Source organism: Carettochelys insculpta, chromosome 31 (genome assembly GCF_033958435.1).
Source record: "Carettochelys insculpta isolate YL-2023 chromosome 31, ASM3395843v1, whole genome shotgun sequence".
In the NCBI taxonomy this organism is placed as follows: Eukaryota; Metazoa; Chordata; order Testudines; family Carettochelyidae; genus Carettochelys; species Carettochelys insculpta.
This window is the reverse complement of record NC_134167.1, coordinates 2,463,537-2,484,589: the sequence shown is the minus strand read 5'-3', so window position 1 is coordinate 2,484,589 and position 21,053 is coordinate 2,463,537. Positions and strand designations below refer to the sequence as shown.

At 42.5% G+C, this 21,053-nt stretch overlaps 1 protein-coding gene across 1 annotated transcript in view; it reads right to left on the bottom strand.

Annotated features, from left to right (window-relative positions):
• EBF2 (EBF transcription factor 2) overlaps positions 1 to 21,053 on the bottom strand; it is a 177,961-nt gene that overhangs the window by 24,277 nt on the left and 132,631 nt on the right. Inside the window, exons 8-13 of the mRNA XM_074981653.1 lie at positions 15,757 to 15,874; positions 13,892 to 14,022; positions 13,159 to 13,285; positions 2,547 to 2,635; positions 891 to 956; positions 610 to 787 (exon numbers count right to left, since the gene is read on the bottom strand). Coding sequence (XP_074837754.1) covers positions 610 to 787; positions 891 to 956; positions 2,547 to 2,635; positions 13,159 to 13,285; positions 13,892 to 14,022; positions 15,757 to 15,874 — 709 coding nt within the window. The remainder of the gene's footprint in view (positions 1 to 609; positions 788 to 890; positions 957 to 2,546; positions 2,636 to 13,158; positions 13,286 to 13,891; positions 14,023 to 15,756; positions 15,875 to 21,053) is intronic.

Here is a 21,053-nt window from a genome sequence, read left to right as displayed (position 1 = left end):
ATCTAACCTGTGGAATTTCCTGCCAGATGGAGAACCATATTCCTGCCCCTCTCTAGCTCTGAGTTGCCTGCGTGGTGCAAAAAATAAGGGTTTTTGTATGATTTACTGCAGGCACACAGCTCCACAAGAGAGTGAGCTAGATTCTATTCTGTATCCTAGGTCACCAGAAGAGTTGTTACTTAAATTCCAATTGCAAAACTTCTAGTGCCGAGGAACCAGGAGTTAGAAAGAAACTACCTTTCTAAACTGCAGCAAGAAAGTTTAGATTGGACATGACGAAAATTTTTCAAGCTGTCAAGATGGTTGGTTACTGCAATAAATTGCCTAGGGTGGTTGTGGAATCTCCATCACTGGAGATTCCACAACCAGGGACAAGAGCAGGTTGGATAAATATCAAACAAGGATGATATAGATGGTGCTTAGTCCTGCCGTGAGCACAGGGAATTGGTCTTGATGACCTGTTAAGTAGCCCATGTGTCTATACTTTTAAATGGAGCTAACCCAAAAGATGAGAGACCAAAACAGAAACTGACACCTCCAATACTATTTTCACAATTACATTTCAGGGTAGCATTTCACACTTTGTGCTAACACTACAACAGACATTACCTTGGTTGTTCCCCTGTGTTGACTCTGAGATGGTGACTCCTAACTGGCTGCCATAGGAGTTGATTCCCATCATGCTGCTATGAGCTGGAGAGCTAGACAAAGCAGGGATCTGGCCGGGATTTCTTGGGACGCTGTACAGCGCTTCTGCTATGTCTGCGGCTCGCTTCAGAATAATATCCTATAGGACAGCAGCAGCCTACAGTCAATTTCAGCTCAGGAAGCTTTTAGGAAACCTTGAGAAGAGTCCACGCCCCCCGCCCCCAAAGAGTATCTGCCCTGACCTGGTTATTGTGTGGCGTTCCATACAGTGCTTCCACAAGGTCAGCAGCTCTTTTCAACAGCATCTCCTAGAGGAGGAGGAGATGCATAAAACAGCGAATGTTCAGCTCTCCCTTGCCCTGCCCCCCCCACCGGAAAGGATGATTCACTGCCCTGCTTTGTTGTTCTGAAAGAAAAACCAGGGACAAGATTTTTTTGAAGTGTCTGGTGTTCCTGTGGGGCTGGGGGGAGCAACTTCATACCCTTCGAAAGGGTCTCTCTTTTTCAAAAAATTGTTGCCTGCCCATGCCTTGAAAAATCAGGCCCCTTTCAGAAGGCTACATTTGGGCACCCAGTATCACCTGTTACTTTGGAAAGTCTTTAGTGATGTGAGATCGATCAGTTCTATACATTAACTGGTACATGTCCCACCCATCAGTCTAGGAGCTCTCCATAGTCCTGAAATTTTTCTTTGGCACATTGATTATGATCAGACTTAAGACAGGGTTTTCAAAAGCCCCTTAATAGATTAGGAGCCTGTGTCCCATGACTTTATCTGGGACTTGCATTCTTTACTGAGGCACTTTTGAATGTTCTGCCTTTACTCTTTAAATTACAAACACACTTTTCCCCTCAGAAATTGTAATAAACCATTAAGATTCCTCAAAGTCTTCTTCAGCATTTCTGTTAGCTATTTTTTATTCTCTCTGGAGATAATGGGTTTTAAAAAAAACAAACAAACAAACATATGTTCTTGCATCAGGAAAATTATATAAAAATAATACTTTTAAATATAATCAGAAATTAGGCTTGGCTTCTGCAATGGAAGGGTCAAGTCTGGCTATTACTATGATTGTTATGGTAGTAGTGCCTAGGAGTCCCAGTCATGGACCAGAATCCCAATGTCCTAGGTGCTGCACACACACAAGTCTGGATACATTAAAATGTATCTGATTCCCTGCAGCTTCGGCGTACGCAACCTTAATGCTTTCCTGCTGTGACTCTGATGATAGACCACCTCTCAAACTGCTGATAGATCCCTGCATCTCATGGGTCTCTATAAAATCCATAGGGGGTTCCTGGCTATGGAACTGCTTCTCACACAGGCAACAAAAGAGACTGTCTCCAAGACATAGGCTGCAATGATTAGCTCTTACTTACACACCAGCAGAAAAGAAAGTGGCAGTTTTTGCATGGGAGGTTCTGGTTGGGACTCAGCAGCAATCAGTCCAACAGGGAGAAATGAGTACCATTAAGAGTAAAGATATAAATTCTGTTCCCTTAATATTTTAGAAACAAATGAAATCTGCATTTACAAGACTTAGTGGACTTGTCTACACTACCTCTCTACTTTGAAGGGAGGATGGTAAGTAGGGTGTTGGGAATTTATTAATGAAGTACTGTGCTGCAAAATTTTGAGGAGTAAAGGAACTTAGAAGTACCTACCCCAGCACTTCAAATTACCGGTAGGTGAGCCGCGGCTAGACGTGAGCCGGCACTTCAAAGTTTAAAACTTCGGAGTTGCCATGGGGGGTGGGGCGGGGAATTTGCTTAATGAAGTGCTGCATATGCAGTACAGTACTTCATTAATTAAATTCCCAACACCCTACTTACCATCCTCCCTCCAAAGAAGGGAGGTAGTGTAGACACAGCCAGTGATATGCCAGCAAATCTCTTACCTTGGCTAGTCTCTCTGGGTCACCAGGATGCCTTGGGATGACCTTCTGCAGTCTCTGGAAACCATAATCTATAGTAGGTTCATTTAAAGCTGAAAAAGAAGAGCAGCCAGAGATGAGTGAAGTGAGCCTTAGGCAATTGCTGTTTCACTTCTGCCCAGGCCCTCACCCCAAAAAACCCCATGAAGTGTATTCTGCAAGAACCTGATGCAAAGCCCACTGACATCAGAGGAAAAATTATCTGATTAGAACTCCAAACCCCGAAGTGTCCTTCACATAAGTATCTTAATGACAAACTGGCCACAATTAAGAAGCCCCATAGTAATTAAGTCTTAAATTACAAAACAAGATTACTAGCGCACCTTACACGTAAGGATCTTTTTTTCAACCATGGTCCTCATTTTACCATGGGGGGAAACTGAGGCATAGGAATGCTATTGATTTGGTCTCCTGCCTCTCAACTGTCCACTCTGCTAATTGAATCAAGATGATGGGGAGTAGTTCTGTTGTTATTTACCTAGGAAACCACATGGTGCTTAAGAACAATCCTGCAGTGTCACTTTAATTAGTAGTGTAAGAAAGAGTTAAAATTATATCTTTTTGGCCAAAACTTAGTGCTGGGAGCAGACAGCATGACTAAACATTTTATTCCAATATACACCAAAGAGGTGAATTCATGTCTTCACACTTTTATTCCTTTCATTTTCTGAAAACTTTCTAGCAAATGCATTCAAGCAGGATTGTTCACACAAACAGAAAATGTTAAGTGGAAGTTGCAAACTAGCTACAAAGCATCTGAGTGTTCACAATGGTAACCTGATTGGATGAGACCTAATTCATCACAATCAGGGAACAGAAAAAAATACAACTTGTGTACTTGAAATTAGAGGGGTTTGTGAACCAATTTTCTCATCTTCTGAGAGCTTTGAGATTTTTGAGGCATTTTCCTGTCCTGAAAAATCAACATTTTTGAAAGCCAAAACATTTTCAGAGGTCAGTCTTTTTCATCACTGAAAAGCACGTTTTTAAAATAGTTATTTTTAAAAAAGTTTGACATCAAAATGAAACACTTGACTAACATGGTCTTTTTTTAAAAAAAAGTCAAAACAGGACATTTTTTTTGACAATTACAAAGTCTTTTTTTAAACAAATTTGAAGCATAAGATCAAAATTTCAAACAATGAGTTTCCATTTTAGTGAGTGGGCACTTTCTAACAACAACAGGAAAAAACACCCACAATCATGTGTGGCCACAAAATTCAGAACAGCTCAACTTAAACCACTCCAGCTTCAAATATTTACTGCTTGTAGAAATCTGCTCATAAAAATGGTACCAACCAGGACTTTGGTGAACAATTTTAAGATGTAATGGAGAACTATTAAGACACTCTCTCATCTTTAGGCTAAAAAATGAACTCCACAAAATTATTTGCTACTTTGGAAATTGAAGCATACGAGAAGATCTCTCTTGTGTGGGGAATTTACCTTTTATGTAGTCTTCATTATCCAAATGCTACTTGCTCCAAACCCAATGATCCAAAATTCAGCTATGTTGCCCACATTTAAAAGTTATAGTGGAAACCATCTCTGACTTCTCTTAATCTCTGAGTGCTCAGGCTGTCCTCAGACATAGAGTTTACTAACAAAATTAACAATCCAGCTTTTGAAGAAGCCACTTGTGGGTGGAGATGAAATTTCAATGAGAAATTGACTCAAGCAAGTGAGGAGCAATTTGCTAAAAATTCCTGGTACCATTCAATGAGCAATGTGATTAACATGTCCTGGACGCATCTGGCAGAATCCCCAGTCGGTGGCAGCTTCTTCCATCATCTTGTGCCACTTGCACCCATGAAAACGGTCACCTGAAAGAAGTGGTGCCAAGAGCACCACTGAAGGGGTCCTGTCCTATCCAGCACTGAATTTCTTTCCCAAAAGTACCCAGCACCTTTCAGAATCAGAGATTCACACACTAGAAGAATGAAACCATCAAGTGACACAGAATATTACTTATACCAAAGACAGACACAAAGACACTGAAAATCTGGATCCAACACCATGAAGGTAAAAGGTCAGATTCCCCGCTGAGATCCATTGTATATTTACTTTTTATTAAATAATTATGGCATGAAGTTTAAATATTAAAGGAGCTAATCAAGAGGGAATTGAGTAGAGAAAAGCCAGACCAGAGAATTTAGTCTTGGCTATACTTAGAATGTCTTCGCTCTCCACTGGGAACCATTCAGGTTTGCTTAAGGAGTTTAATAATACACATTTCAACTGCCACAGAATCTAAATCCCATTTGAGAAAGGGGGATTTTTTTTTTTTTGCCAATCTTGAGAATTCATGACAATTCTCTGGAGGACCTATGCATCATTATATGCCATCTCTCGTCTTGCTTACAAATCTACTAGTTTAGGTTATGTATCTTGGACTAAGCAAAAGAGATGTAAAATGCATATGGGTTTTAAATATAAACATGTTTGTCTAATGAGGAACATCCAAATGTATTGCTCAAGGAAAAGAATAGACCACTACCCATTATTGATATTTTTCCAAGTTATTGGCATATGTATAGCTATGTATTATGCTCTGAAAGTTCCTACGTCAGGGCTCCTCAAACTTCATTGCTCTGCAACCCCCTTCTGGCAACAAAAATTACTTCACAACCCCAAGAGGGCGACCAAAGCATGACTCTGCCTGAGCCACACTGCCCCAGTGGGAGGAGGCAAAGCCTGAACCTCACCCATCTGGGCAGGAGGGCCAAAGCTGAAGCTCAATGGGGCCTACAACCTGTGCCCTGCCAGCCAGAGCTGAAGCCCTCAGGTTTTGTCTTGGATCCTGAGCACCAGGGCTTAGGTTTCTGGTCCTAGCAAGTCTAAAAAAGCTGTTGAAGCCCCATTCAAAGGGGGTCCTGACCCCCAGTTGGCAAACTGCTGTCCTAGACCATATAAGACTGTTCTAAGAACAATTCAGCAATTTTACTCACTTTACTCACCAATGAAACACAACCACCTCTGAGGAAAACACACCAAAACAAGGCTGCAGGATGTGTGAACAGATCTAGGTTCAGTTCCTTAGTTGAAATTTGACATCAAGGTTGCCACCCCACCCATAAAAATACTATGGGATCTGCAGGTGGGTTGGATGGATAGGTGGATGGAAGTACTCACACCAAAAGATTATAGGCCAAGATTTTGAAAATTGACTAGTATTTGGGGGTGCATGGTGGGAGAAAACTTAAGAGGTTGTGATTTTCCGAGGAAGAACATTGAGCTTTTCTGGTGTCTCGAACCGGGTATCTAAAAATGACAACATCCAGAACCATGAGTCACTTTTGACCATTTTCACTGTGGCTATGTCTACACATGCCCCTTACTTTCGAAAGGGACATGTTAATGAGCGGGTTCAAAAGATGCTAATATGGCACTGCAATGAATATGCAGCACCTCATTAGCATAATGGCGGCCACAGTGATTCGAATGTGCGGCTTTTCGAATCGTGCACTGCCCATTGAGACAGGACCTTCTGAAAGGACCCCCCCAGTTTTCGAAAGCCCGTCGTCCTATCACCAGATACCTTCCTATCACCAGATAGGAAGAAGAGCTTTTGAAAACTGGCAGGGGGTCCTTTTGGAAGGTTCCATCTCCATGGGTGACGCGTGATTCGAAAAGCCGCACTTCTGAATCACTGCAGCTGCCATTATGCTAATGAGGATCCGCATATTCCTTGCAGTTCGTTATTAGCATATTTCAAACCTGCTCATTAACATGCTCCTTTTGAAAGGAAGGGTCACATGGGCTATGTCTACACTAGCCAAAGACTTCAAAATGGCCATTTCGAAGTTTACTAATGAAGCACTGAAATACATATTCAGCGCCTCATTAGCATGCGGGCGGCCACGGCACTTCAAAATTGACGCGGCTCGTCCATATGGGGCTCCTTTTTGAAAGGACCCCGCCTACTTCGAAGTGCCGTGGCTGCCCGCATGCTAATGAGGCGCTGAATATGTATTTCAGTGCTTCATTAGTAAACTTCGAAATGGCCACTTGCATGGCCATTTCGAAGTTTTTGGCTAGTGTAGACACAGCCATGTAGACACAGCCTGTAGGTCTTAGGAAATCTTCCTGTTTCAGGTCACTGTGGTTGTGGTAAACCACTCTGGCAGACCACCTCAGCCAAGTTTCACACTCTAAACATCTATTGACTTTTCCAGGACAGAGAAAAAAGTTGTATTTTAACATCAGGTAATGGGGTAAAGAAAGAGTTTAAAGCTAGTTAGCAAAGCAAATTGTTTCCTAAGCTATTCACATCACTCTGATATAACTGGTTTGATAACAGAACATTTACAGTCAATAACACAGCTAGGTCTAAATGCACAGAAGCCCTCTGTAATGCTTTTATGCAAGGGCCTGGATTCAGCTGGTATATCGTACCAGTACCTCTCTTGTGCTGCCTCTTCGGCTCTAGAATAAGCTTTCATTTCAAGTACAAGTAAGGGCTTGTCTACACTTGGAAATGTCTCAGAATTGCTATTCTCCAGTTGCCCACCTTGTGCACACTTGCAATCCAGAATACAAGTGACTTGTCTCAGTTTAGCATAGTCCATTTTGGATTACTCTAATTTTGCAATAAGAGTATCCACATTTGTAGATAATCAGGAACAATTTCACAGGCAGTCAAACCCTATGTCTCTCACTGAACAGTTGTTTGAAGTAGCCTCAAAAGCATGAGCTCGGACTCCTGGAACTGATGCGGTGCCAGCTGTCTGCATTTGCAGAATCTGAAACAGTAGCTTTGCCCAACTCTTCTGAGTGAAAGCCAGCTCAAATACCCAATGATAGCCAAAGGACAGCAGCATTGTTACTTCATGGCCCACTCAAATTGTGTAACTAGGATAGGAGAGGGAGGATGACATGCACAATCTACTGTGACTGACAAATCAGTCTGACTCCACCAGTGAATGGTTTCAGGAGACGTCATCAGTGTTCCCTGTGAGCTGTGCACTTGTGCAGCCACTCAGGAAAGAGCTCCCATGGGCAGGTTTTTGGTTCTAAGGGTGGTGCACTTTTGCACATGCCTCAGTGCACACAATTATTCCACAGCTGGATGGAAAAAAATCTGCACATGGGTGGAAAAAACTAGAGGGGGTGCTGGATACCACTTATTTCCCTCCCTTCCTGTCACGAAGAGGCCAGTCCAAGGAATTTAGAAGTGCCCAGCTGGGTGGCTGAAAAACTCCTACAAAGGAGAACCAAGCTCAAGAAGCACACTAGGCCAGGTCTGACTGAAGGAAACCAAGTACTAGGAGCCCAGCAGAGCCAGTAGGGGTGTTCCGACCCCACCCCCAGGCAAGCTGAGTGACCTGAGCCCATCAAGCATCTGTTGATCTCTGCACAATCTACTGTTAGTGGTGACTCGTGGGTGGAGCTTAAAAGAGCACGACTGTTTTCCTTTTCCCCCAGCCTCTTGAATTTATGACTCCCCTCTAAGGTCCCACAGCTATTCCAAAGCCCCTTTCTGACATGTGCCCTCCGTTCACAGGCTGAGGCAGGACAGCAACTGCCCCTAACCAAGCCACATGCCCTTTCCACATTTAGTGTCCAGCCCCATCCCTGTAAGTACAGCTTCGCAGCGGAGGAGACCAAGGCATTCTCAGTTCCAATTTGCAAACCTTAAAAAAAATCCCCCATACCTGTGTTTCTACAGCGTGCAGCTGGCATATCTCCCAAACCAAGGCAATCCCTTGGAACCGCACTGTATCCATGGCTCATAGAAATGTAGGGCTGGAAGGAACCTCGATAAGTCACCAAAGCCCAGCCCCCTGCGCTGAGGCACGAGCAAATAAACCTGGACTATTACCGACAGGTTTTTGTCCAATATGAGCTTTTATTGCATCGATCAGACTATTCACCCCATTGACCATTTCTGAACACAGTGAAAAGCTACGGGCAAAGACTCTCGGCAACACTGTTTTCAAGGTTAGTTTCCCTCCATCAAACTCCAAGCAGAGATGGGGTCAAGTCAAAGATTCCAGAGCTTACAGTGAGCCAGATCCACACCTGATGCAAATTAACAGTGCTCCATGAAAGTCAAGGATTTGGGCTTGAATCTTGTTACAGGCAGAATCTCAGGCAACTTGCCAAGAAGAACAAATGTCTTCCTCTGGGCCTTAGGGCAGTCAGCCCTTGGCACGGCCAGGACCATGGTGCTGTCCTTCTATCTCCCCTCCCTCCCCACAAGCTCTTCACAGACCTGTCAAGTGGTGCTGCAACATCACTTCAAAGGTGCCCAGCACTCCAGCCTCCACCACTGCTGAAGTATCAGTGGCACTGGCCAGAGCTCCATACCCCCTGGAAACTTTGGGCCCCGGGGGACTTACCCCCTTTCTCCCCCTGCCCCCACCAGTGGGCCTGTGGGTATGTAATTGTTACTCACCACTTTCACCTCTTAGGCTTCAAGCTATTACACATCCACGTTTTGTCCCCAGGGCAACATTTTACGTTGTCATTAATTAAAAGCAGAGACCCGTTTTTTTACTTCTCCCTCTCACTTTATCTATAATAGAAAATGTTATGCGATTACACAGCCACGGTTTAGAACAGCCTTGTGGAATTTGAGAAACTCCATAAAAACAGCTACCAATTTCAGTAGCTTTGCCAGGACTTCTCCATAGACGCCTAAATCCCATTAAATGCTCAGGAGTTCTCCATAAAGGGACCCTTATGGTAAAGCCCACACATCAAACGTGGGTGCTGAGAGGAGTCCAATGGCTAATTGCAGGGCCCTGAGTGACAGCCCTTCAGAGTGTGCTGTGCTAGCCATGGAGGGTCTGTCAGCATTTCCACTCTCCTAGTAGCCTGTTGTGAGTACACATTACAGGGCGGTTATGCACTCCTCTAACAGCACCACTGTTGCATTTAGACTTACCCTCGCGATTTCTCTCTGATTCTTACACTTAACTGTTCATATCACTCTCTCCTCCAACTTGTCAGTGCTGCTGTTTTATTAAAAAACTAAAACTTCATCAGGCTTAATGTGACATTACTGTTTCACTGTACATTAAATATTGAAAGCTTTACCCTAATCAGGAGGAATCATGTACTGTAAAATAATTTTTCTGTCTCTGCCTTTTTATACTAGAGCTGGATGGTGATGTGGTTAAAACTTTGGGCAGGGTCTCAGGACACCTGGGTTCAAGTTCCAGACTTGCCACAGACTCCCTGAGTGACCCTGGGCAAATTGCTTAATCTCCCTACATTCCAATTTCGCAGCTGTAAAATTGGAGTAAAATTTCCCAGATGTTTCAATTGCCAATTCTTCAGGGTACAGCCCATCTCTTACCATGTCTGTGCACAAAGCTTGGCACAATGAAACCCTGAGTTCAGTGGGGTCTCTAGGTTGGTGTGTAACATGAAAATATAAATCATCCTCACTATAGAATCACAGGCCTGGAAGGGACCTCAAGAGGTCTTCTCATCTAGTTCTCTGCACTTGTGGCAGGACTGAGCAGTGTCTAATTAAGCTGATGATCTGCTTTTAGCCAATTATTCTGTGGTTCTAATGACACATGACACTTAACACCTTTGACCTGAGGATCACACAGTCCTCTATAAACATCAACCCACAGATTTTTAAAAACATTTAGATACCCAGTTCTCATGGAAATGGAGAGGCCACTTTAAAGAGTGAAGTAGATGTAGATCTCCCCATTATTATTATTATTATTATTATTAGGTAGAACTTAAAAGTCCCAAATAGGATCAGAATCACATTCTGTTTGGCACTTTTGGCTCAGATTTTTAATCTTCTGGGGATGGTGCTATAGCCTATTTGTTTCTTAGGAATACTGCTTGATGGGAGTTGAACATAAAGACAGAGTTTTCCTCTTCGTAGTGTAGACCGCGATTTAATAGAGAAGTCTCTCGTGGACAAATATTTCCTCCCATCTCCCCCAACACAAATTTGAGCAGATACAGACAATCCTTATCAAGAAAACCAAAGAAATAGTTAAATAATTTCTATCTATTTTACTCTCCATGAGAGAGGCTTCCCAGGGTTTGGCTAAATTTCCCTATGCTCACTACTGTTGCATGTACCCGTTGGCTGCCATCCTGCACTCAAGAAGTAGATAACGTTCACAAAGCTCTGTGGAGACAAAAAGAGCCTTTGCATTTCTTCATAGCATGATCAAAACAGACTCCTGATATCACAGCCATGGAGAGAGAGAAATAAACATGTTATTTTCATAGCTTGGAAGTTGTTTTTGCTGCTATTATCAGCGGCAATGAGCTGGGGGAATTGATTAGACCGGGTGAACCTATATTTAATGGCCGTGTTTATCATTTTGCCTAAGATGATGGGAGAACTACAAGCCTAGATAGACAGACTGAAAAGTTGTCTGATTTTACACCAGCGTATGTACCTCTGCATCTTCTGTTAATGTGCTATTTTGTAACATATGGCAGCAAGCACCCACTCATTCCTCACTGAATCTAAACAGATATCTCTGCACCGATAACAAGAGCAAAATAGGCAGATTATATTATCCTCTCTCTCTTCTGCTATTTGTCATGTACATCTTCATGTCCTCTTTGGTAAATACACTAATTAACATGTCAGAGAGCTGTGTTACAGTTTGACTTCACGCCTCTATAAATGGCACAGACAAGCCCAGCACATAAAACACAGATCTACCAAAAAGGACGTAATTTCCCCGTAACAGAAACACATGGGTCTGTTTCATGCATGTCTCCACCGTTAAGGCCCTGATCCTGCAAACGCACAATCATATGAGCAGCCCAATTCAATGGATTTTTCTGGTACGCATGGCCTTTCTCTCTTTGTCGGAGCAAGGCCTAAGTGAGCAGGAAGTACCATAGAAGAACTTAAATTTTCAGTCTCTGACTCATGATATGCTCATGAATTAACACACCTGCCCCATGTAAATTTCATACCAAAACCAGCCCTGGTCTTGGAGCCCATTGGTCAGTAAAATCAATGAAAAAACTTATTTGCATAAGGGCTGCTAGGACTGGATCCCTTATGATTTTTTCAGTCTAGTTTCTGTACAATACAATTACGTTTTCATGTCAGTTGGAGATCACAGTCACTTGGTTTTCATTTAGCTATCTGCTAGTTAAAGAAGTTGTGCTCAATTTACTGAAGGCTCACATTTATCCTTGCACAGAGATAGGTAACTCAAAGTAGTCTCTTTGATGGGAATTTGCTTACAAGAAATTATGGCTAGACTCTTACCTCACAAACACAGGTATAAATCCAGCACAAATCCTTACATTTTAGTGAGCCTATTCTGGGGGCAAGATCAGAATCAAGCCCTCATCATCTGAACCCCACTCCAAAGTCACTGAGATTCTTTCCATTAACTTCAGTGGGCTTTAGATAGGGACCCTAGAATGTAAACTGACTGAGCCAAGGATTGTTTTGGTTTTTGTCTGCACAGCACCCCTAACACAATGGGGTCCTGCTCCTAGACAGGATTTCTCTACCTGCTGCAATTTTAGAAATAAAAAAAAAAAAGCAACTTAAATAATAAATCACAAAAGCTTGTAAAAGCACATTAGAAGTTAAAATGAAAGTAACTGTTTTTTAAAAATCATATATTTCACACATTTATAAAAACATCCACATTTCATTGAAACTGATCCCATTACACTATTGAACTATGTTGACTGGCTCTGCAAGTGGTCAAACTCAGAAAAATTATTAATGAAAAATTTCTGGGGTTTCTCTGCGTTGAGAATTGAATGATTTTGCTGGAAATTTTGTCCAAAATTTGATATACAAGAAATGTTTATTAGTAATAACTTCAAAAAAAAAACTAAAATAATTGATAAAATTCTCAGCCGTCTTAAATAAAATGTTACTACTAAAGTGCTATCATTCAAAGAAAATCTTCTAAAACATCCTTCCACTTTCCAGCCACATGCATGAGGAGGTAAAACCTTAATGGGTATGCTGACAACAAATGAAAATTCTTCTTTAGTTGCTTTGGTTTTTCTTTCTATTGCTACAGATTGTGTGTGTGCGTGTGTGCATTCAAGAGTATGAATGCACGCACGCGCACGCACACACGCACACACACACACACAAAATCTCCCCTGCTGACAGAGATGAATGGGGCACTAAACAAGTTGATAATATCCATTCAGAAATAAAAAAGCCATCAAAATTTATTTTGTACTCAGCTCATTGGCTTCTTTAGACATAAGGCATTATGGCTATCCTTGGAGGCATCCTGAAAACAAGAGGTCACCCCCAGTGAGAGATAAATGTAAAGCAAACTGTTATAAATAAAACATCTTCTGGTATTCAGAGCCATGCTATCAACTTACCGTACACTTAATATACCTAGACAGAGAGCCAAGCTATAATCAGCATGAGCTTTAGTCTGCAAAACATATCAACATGTGCAGCAATATTCCCTTAAAATCTCTATGCAATAATGATGCTATCTCCTTGAAATTCCAAATGCTCCAAAGAGCAGAACAGTTTTCAAGGGGCAGTTGGCAAATATTTGTAAAAAGAGTAATCAATATCACAGAGAGTAAGAGACACTCAGGTTCCAGACCACCCCAATAAATCCCATCCACCTACCAGTGTAAATAAACCTGCCAGGGGCTCCTTTGCAGAACTGTTTGGATTTGTACGATAGTGTGACTTCGACTACCCCGGGAATGTGACGAGGGGGGGTCTGGACACGAATGGCGTGAGGCGTGATCAGCTGGGAAATAATGAGAGAGAAGTGTATCAGATACAGGATGGCAGACTTTCACCCATTGGCCCCTGAAGGTATTTCTTGAGCAAATGCAATTGTTTACTACTTCCTAGGACTTGCCTGACTGGCTAGCCAACCACGTGACACACTAGCTGCTTCAGAAACAGGCACAAGAAATCCTGCTGCAGGCAACTTACAGGATAAATTGCCTACAGGGGAAGTTTCTGCCTGGGCCCCATTCGTTAATTCTGGATTTATGCCCTGAAACATGAAGGTTTGTTTCCTTTCCAGTGGCCGGCAACCTCTTTTACTCCTTTTTCTGACACTGGACATCCTTCCATAGTAGCAGCAAGTCCTTTTTTGCACTCTGCTAAAAGTTTATGGATGCAACAGTATCTGGTGGCAAAGTGTTCCACAGCCTAACCAAGTGTGGGGTGAAATAGCATTTGTTTGGGCAGTTTTAAAGTCACCAGATGTCTTTCAGTTTCATGGACCAGCCCCTACCTAGTTCTTGTATTATTATCAGAATGGGTGAGTAGCAGTTCCCCTGTGCCTTCTCTACACCAGCACTATCTATTTTCCGCTACGCAACAGCAAGTTACTTTTGCTTACCTCACTCCATACAAGCATGGTCCCAAATACAACTTGTAAGCCATCGAAGAAATTGTCTCCTATGATAATCACCATTGCTCCTCCTGTAGTCCAGCCTTCACTTGGGCTAATAGCTTTGATGCATGGTGTGGCTAAACAAAAAAGGGATAACAGAGGGGTAGGTTAGTTTTCTTGCAACTGGTTTTGGAGCCTAGATTGTTGTGTAGGTCAGAGTCCAATTAAACCCTTGGAACGGCTAAGCAACACTTATTATTTGTGCAAACAAATTGCACTGGTGCTGATTATAGCTTTGCCTGTCCAGTCGAGGGGGAGGTTGTATTACTGCAGCTGCATTGCTGCTTCGTATCTCATTGCTGCCACAACTAAAACACGTACCCTCCATTTATTCACCCATGAAGGCGGCTTACCAGTCCAAGGAGCCACACGTAAAATAAAATAATTTTGTTCTCTGTCTTTCTAAAATCAATTACTCACCTATTCATCAGTGGCACTTAACACTGTGTCATTAAAGCCTAATAGGCCAACTGTAAGGGGTGTAAAACTGAAAAGCATAAGTGATTGTGCAAAGGCTGTTTCAAAAACACTCATTAGCATACACTCACAACAGAAGGGCGAAAATAGCAGGCTGTAGGAGGGATGTGTTACAATTTACTGTGTTTATCAATGGGATAGAGATAGGGAAATATCTTGTGTTTTCTCCAGTTTCTGCCAGGAGACAATTTCTAATAATTTTTATGACTTTATGGAATAGATTTTTTTCTGCTCCTTTCCATATGTTCAACGCCTCTGGACTATACATCCCATCAGGAACCCAATATGGTTTCCAGGCCATAACCAAAGTCAATCCATCACTCCATTCCCAATGTTGACAGGGTCAGAGGTGGAAGGGAACTTTGGCAGGGCTCCAAAAACATGAGACTCCTTTGAACAGCCAGTCAATCACATCCAATCAGTCAAGGAAAAACTGGATGGCTTCCTAGGCTTGGAATCCTGGGATTTTCCTTCTACCATTTCACTGCCCGCTGGGGGGGAATTAACACCACTCCGAATTCTTTACTGATTCAATCATTTTCTTCCAGTTCATTAATTCTCCTTGAGGTTGATACAGGGCACATTTTAAAAGGGGGCAACAAAACACTGTAATGAAATAATAGCCTTGCTTGTCTCTTCTACTACCATCACAAATGCTTCTCACTTTCACAGGCTGCAGGGAGATTGGAGAAGAGGGAGAGACACTGATAGGATTTTTACATTAGTTTAAGTGGTGCTGTATTGAAGAAGTGGAGTTTTTGAAAGGGGCAGGCACAGAGCAAGGAGGGGTTTATCCACTTTGAAGCTGAACAGATACAGGTATTGGTAATTGCTTTAATATACCCCAAGAACTCGTCTATAGATGACAGCAATTTCTGCTTAGCCAAACAAACTAAAATCAATTAGTGTCAGTTTCCTTCTGCGCATTGTTATACTTTGCACACAGTTTGTTTAAGGGAACCACTGACGCTATTTCATACACATCTTGCACTGTAATGTTTCTGTTTAAGTAAGATGTCATGTTGCTTAATTTGCCTGAAACCACATCTAGGCCAGCTGAGCAATAAATCTGAAAGTCTTAGCTAATTGTTAACGTTTTTACAGAGGCTTTTCATCTTCACAGCACTGTACAAACTAACTCATTAGTAGATGTGTGGAGTCAATCTCTTAGAGATAGAAGGATCAGACTCTGCATATTATAGAGGCTTTTGGGTTCCCCTTCCCTCTGTAGAGCCCCGAGGTTCTGCCACTCCCACCACGCCCACCAACAAACTGAAGTACAGAGCATGTGTTTGTTTTCACTGTCATGCCATATTCCAGACAAAGTTCCCTACCTTCTGAAGGGTCAAGTCTCCTTGCTCTCCGTCCATGCTTAGAGTTGTTGTGAACAAACATGTTGTCAGACACTGCCAGTACATGTCCATCAACATTCACTGTTGTTGATAACACAACCTAGGGGAAAAGGCAGGTAAATTATTTGTTTCAGTATTCAGCTGTTGATGTATTTATTATTATTCTGTATTAAAATCATGTTCTATTTGTAAAATAGAATTGTTTATTTCCCACTGCTGGGGGAGTGTTCTCAGCTTCTATCCTGTGCCTTCATTCCATTTCATGTGGCATCCAAAGGGCCATCTGCTGTTTTCAATGTACATGACATAATGAACCACTGAGTAGAGAGAGTCTTAGGTTTAGTTTTGTGCGATGCAGTGTCCCATAGAGGTCTGTACATACAATGAGGGCAGACTGCAGTGCACCAGAATAATGTGCCCTCTGCTATGTACATATAGAAGCACAACCATCTGCTATACGCACAGACGTGCATCATAGGAAATCAAACCTACAGCCATCTGCTCCTAAAACCTAGCTCTCTATCCACTGAGCTAAGCAGAAACTTTCATTAACTGCAATGGGTAGGAGGGCCTGATTTTCAGTCAATAGGCACTCAGTACTTTCTGCAGTTCAGGCGCTGGTAAGGTGTCTGAGATTGGGTACACAAAAACCGTGGCTGTCAAAAATCACTGATTTTGAAAACTTTGCCCTTTTTGTCCAATCTTGCTGGGTTCTAATAGGACACAAATAAACTCCCAGAGGAAGTAATTGTATTAGTGAGAGAGCCTCATTGAGATCTCTCTTTAAAACAAAATGTCCTAAGCTAGAAATCTATTAAACCCAGAGACATGTGTCTTTTAGCAACATATATTTAAAAAAAATTGAAATCCTTCATTTTAATAAGTTTGAAGAACATGCATCTCATTAAAAATTTGAAGTCCAGAGCCTTAGCTGGACTACCCTGGCTTCAACAGAATCATCTTCACTTGCAGCTTTATGTTAAGGATCTGGCCCTGAGTGTGTGTATGACTTTTCAAAGACGTAATTGTCATGCTTTAAGTCAGAGAACTGCAGGCTTTAATTGTTGATAAACTGTATTCAGCACACAGCAGGGAAACCCTGCCTTCCTGTAGAATTTTGCTGGTTTATAGAATGCTCACTCGCTCGCTCGCTCCTTTTTACAACTAGGTTAATTCATTCCAAAAGGCTCTTGTCATACTGTACATTTGTACTTCTCATGCATTCCTGTCACAAAATGTGTTGCTTTTGTGCGTGCCAACTGATTTCATCATTGCACATTGGGGTGGAGTGAGACTCCGTTCCAAAGTGAACATTTCCCGCATGACATAGCTGAACCCAGTCAGATGCACTTCATTATTTTCCATTAAACAATGGAAATAAATTTTAATCTTTCACTGGCCAGCACAGACCACACTAAGGCAACGGGGGAATAGACCTGAATCATTCCAGTGTCTGAAATATTTACGACAAGATTTTAAATTGCAACCAAATGTAAATCAAAAGCATACCCCATATAGATACACACATGCAAACACACACATATTATATATAATGTACAAATACACACACACACACACAATGTTATGTATTCACACAGAATGATTCATATGTGCGTGCGCACACGCGCACACACACACACAGACATTATTGATACTATACTAAAACAAATATATGTACAAATATACTAATATACCTAAATTTAATCATGCACATCACAGGTGTGCACTTGCATTACACCCAAAAAAGTCAGAGCATACACGTCACTGCATTACATTTACAATGTACTACTGACCCCTGAAACACAAGTGATAACTTCCAGAGAGAAGTCACAGTCTTGAGCCCCCTCAAATTCTATGGTGGGCAGAGATGACTGACATTCCTGTAAGACTCCTCACATGTGTGACTTTGTTTTGTCACCTCTCAGGCTCACCACTGGGGGGCAAAGAGATTGCCTCCTCATGGGCTGGAGCCTGGAGTAAATAAATAAAGCCACCCTCAGGATGGGCCCAAGTCTCAGAGTTTGAAGCTTGGTTTCGGCTTGGGCTTCTCTCTTGGCATTACTGCAATTCCGCAAAAAAGAGCTTAAGTCTTCTTCACTATGATTCTTCTGGTTCACTTTTATAACTGTGTTATAGAGCAAGGGTGTTTCAGATTATGGAGGTAAAGTTACTGGAACACCAGACAGAGCTCCACTCACCACCCCCACCCTCCTTGCTGAGTAAGGACAATCAAATTGTTTTATGCTGAAGATTAAAACTCAATGTTTTGAGAATAAAAGGAAGCAGAACGTGCATTCCACCATAGCCTCTAACTCCCAGGCCCTCCCTTTTCACAAGCCAACAACTGCTTTCCCCCAGTGAGTATTTCCTGGGTCATGAAGGGTGACCCTTTCCATCTGGAATCAATCAGTCAGCTCCTGACAACTTCCTGAAACACCTCACTCCATTTCCTGTTCTCTCCCCCTTCTCTCTTTCCCCCTGGTTTGCTTCACTCTTCAAACTACAGGCCACAGCAGCTTAATGTTAGAGGGTCAGACACAGTTAGACTCCAAAACACTACACAAGGACACCTTTGACCTTCAAAAATCTTTACATCTTAGCTAAACAAATCAAGGTCAACATTTCTTACCATTACCTTGTTAACCATTTATAGGCGTTTTTGCCGATGCCCTTCTGAATGCATATCCATCAATACCACTTGTTCTCCCAAGATCGTAAAACATGGCAAGTTTTGTTTGCTTTATGTGCACTGAGGGCTGGTGAAAGGTGCTGCCCAGACTTCCCTGGAGATTTAAGTTCTCAAATTTATCCACAGCAAAGACAAGTTACCTCCATGAGTCCTGTGCCTATGTGTCTGATTCCTGATAAGACCACCTCTACGGGTGAGATTTGGTCACTGTGAGCATTCAATTTATAATGGCTCCACTGAATGACCAATTGGTGCCAAACATTGTGGCTATGTCTACACTAGCCCCTTCTTTTCAAAAGGGGCATGGTAATGAGCGAGGTTGAAAGATGCTAATGAGGTGCTGCCATGAATATGCAGCACCTCATTAGCATAATGGCAGCTGCGGCAATTCGAAAGTGCTGCTTTCAAATCATACGCCGCCTCTGAAGACAGGGTCCTTTCGAAAGGACACCCCAGTTTTCGAAAGCTCCTTATTCCTAAAACCAAATAGGAATAGGGGCTTTCGAAGAGTGGGGGGTCCTCTCGAAAGGACCCCCCTCTATACAGGCAGCGCGCAATTCGCAAGTGGCACTTTCGAATTGCTGCAGTCGCCGTTATCCTAATGAGGCACTGCATATTCATGGCAGCGCCTCATTAGCATCTTCTGACCTTGCTCATTACCATGTCCCTTTCTAAAAGAAGGTGCTAGTGTAGACGCAGCCTGTAGCTTTAACAGACTCTTGCTTATGGGAATCACACTGGCTATATCTAGATTACAGCAATGAGTCAACAGAAATTTTTGTTGGAAGGTATCTTCCAACAGAACTTCCGTAGACAGATCGCATGCAAACTGACAAGTGAATCGCAAGAGCAATTTGCTCTGTCAATAGAAAGTGGTTAGCCTGCCGGCCACTCTCTCGACAAAACAGCCAACTGGAAGCATAGCAGACAGATCTGTCTGGCGTCCTGGAAGCCCCCTCTGTCGACAGAGGGCCCCCTGGAATGTCCAGATCTCCGTCAACAGAGGCATTATGCCTCAGTGGGGAACGACATATGACTGTTGACAAAAGTGCTGCTTTCTGTCGATTTACTGTCAACAGACCACCTTGCAAATCCAGAAGCTCTGTGGGTTTTGTCGACAAAACCCACTAGTGTAGACAGAGCCACTGAGTATGACACATTATTTCCCTAGGCATTATTTTCCCAGGCATTCCCTAGGGCTAACCTGGGTTTACTTTTGACTGGTTACATAGAAACAAAACATTCTGCATTCCTGTTCTTTGAGCCATCCAGTTCCCCAAACTGTACTTTTAGACAAAAATGGGGACTGCAGTGACCCAAGCACTGAGAATAAAAAAGGAACAGGCAACACATTCACAGACCGTGAGATGTTCTGCAGAGCTGAAGCTAGGCTTCAGGAAGAACAATGGAGAGCTATGTGTGGCCTTGTAAGTGGGATTTTCAGTAGTTGTTAAGATTTTCTTTGCTCGTCTGGAGGGTTCCTCTTTACTGGTCTCAGATATTAGTTAGGTATTCCTTCCAACATTCGAAACCTGCATTCACTACCGCGCTGTGCTAGTCTCGTTTCCCAGCTGGAGTCCTGGAATGCACACTGCTTGAAGACCAAGTGGAGGGTTCAGCTACTGCACAGAATAGACATGCTATCCAGGTCTGACACATTAAACCTGGGCTCTGCATGCTGCACTGGCCTCCTCTGTGCTTGCCAACACAATTCAAAATGCTGGTTGTTATTTACAGATCTTTACCTAGCTAACTGAGCAGTAGGCCACCTCTTCTGCCATCCCCCTTCTGATAGCAAAGATCTGTCTAAACAGCTTTGATTATCAGTTGGAAGATTTGGACCTTGGACACTAGCAGCTGGACATTGGCAACGGAGGGTCCTTGCTGATTCCTCTTGTCAGCAGGGTGTATATTTCAATGTACCCAGGGCTGGCAAGAAAGGAGGATTTCTCACCTATCAAGAATATGTGTTGTGGGGAAAACTAGCTAATCTTGAAAAGTGCTTTAAGGTCTGCAGATGAAAAAAGTACCATAGATATGTAGTGATCTCTCCTTCATATGCACAATACATCTGTCTCCCCACCCCAACACACACACTTGCTCCACTCCAAATTTTATACATCCATATAAATGCACGTAGTGTTGTTTAAGTACAATATATATTGCTTTTGTATCCCTAGAGACACATTTTCATATGCACACACACACACACACACACAGAGCACACCTACATTTACACGCCTGCAACAAATCTTATCACTGTGGAAAGGGTTTCTACATCAGCAATTCCTGTGACCGTTCCAAGTGAGGAACAAATACTTTGTGCCACTTGACGTTTGGAAACAATATTAAATTCCTGGTGCACTTTCCCTTTTAACAACAACAGAGGGGTGGCTGTGTTAGCCTGTGTTCTAACAAAACAAAACCCTTCTAATGGTGCAGTCATGGTACCATGTGAGTTTTTGTTTTTCCAGAAGAATGACTACTGTGTGGATTTTTATTAGTATTATTATTGTTTTCCATCTGGGTTGAAGGTACACCATGGACGAGACATCTATGGCCTCAAACTGCCATCTTCACTTAGGTAAGA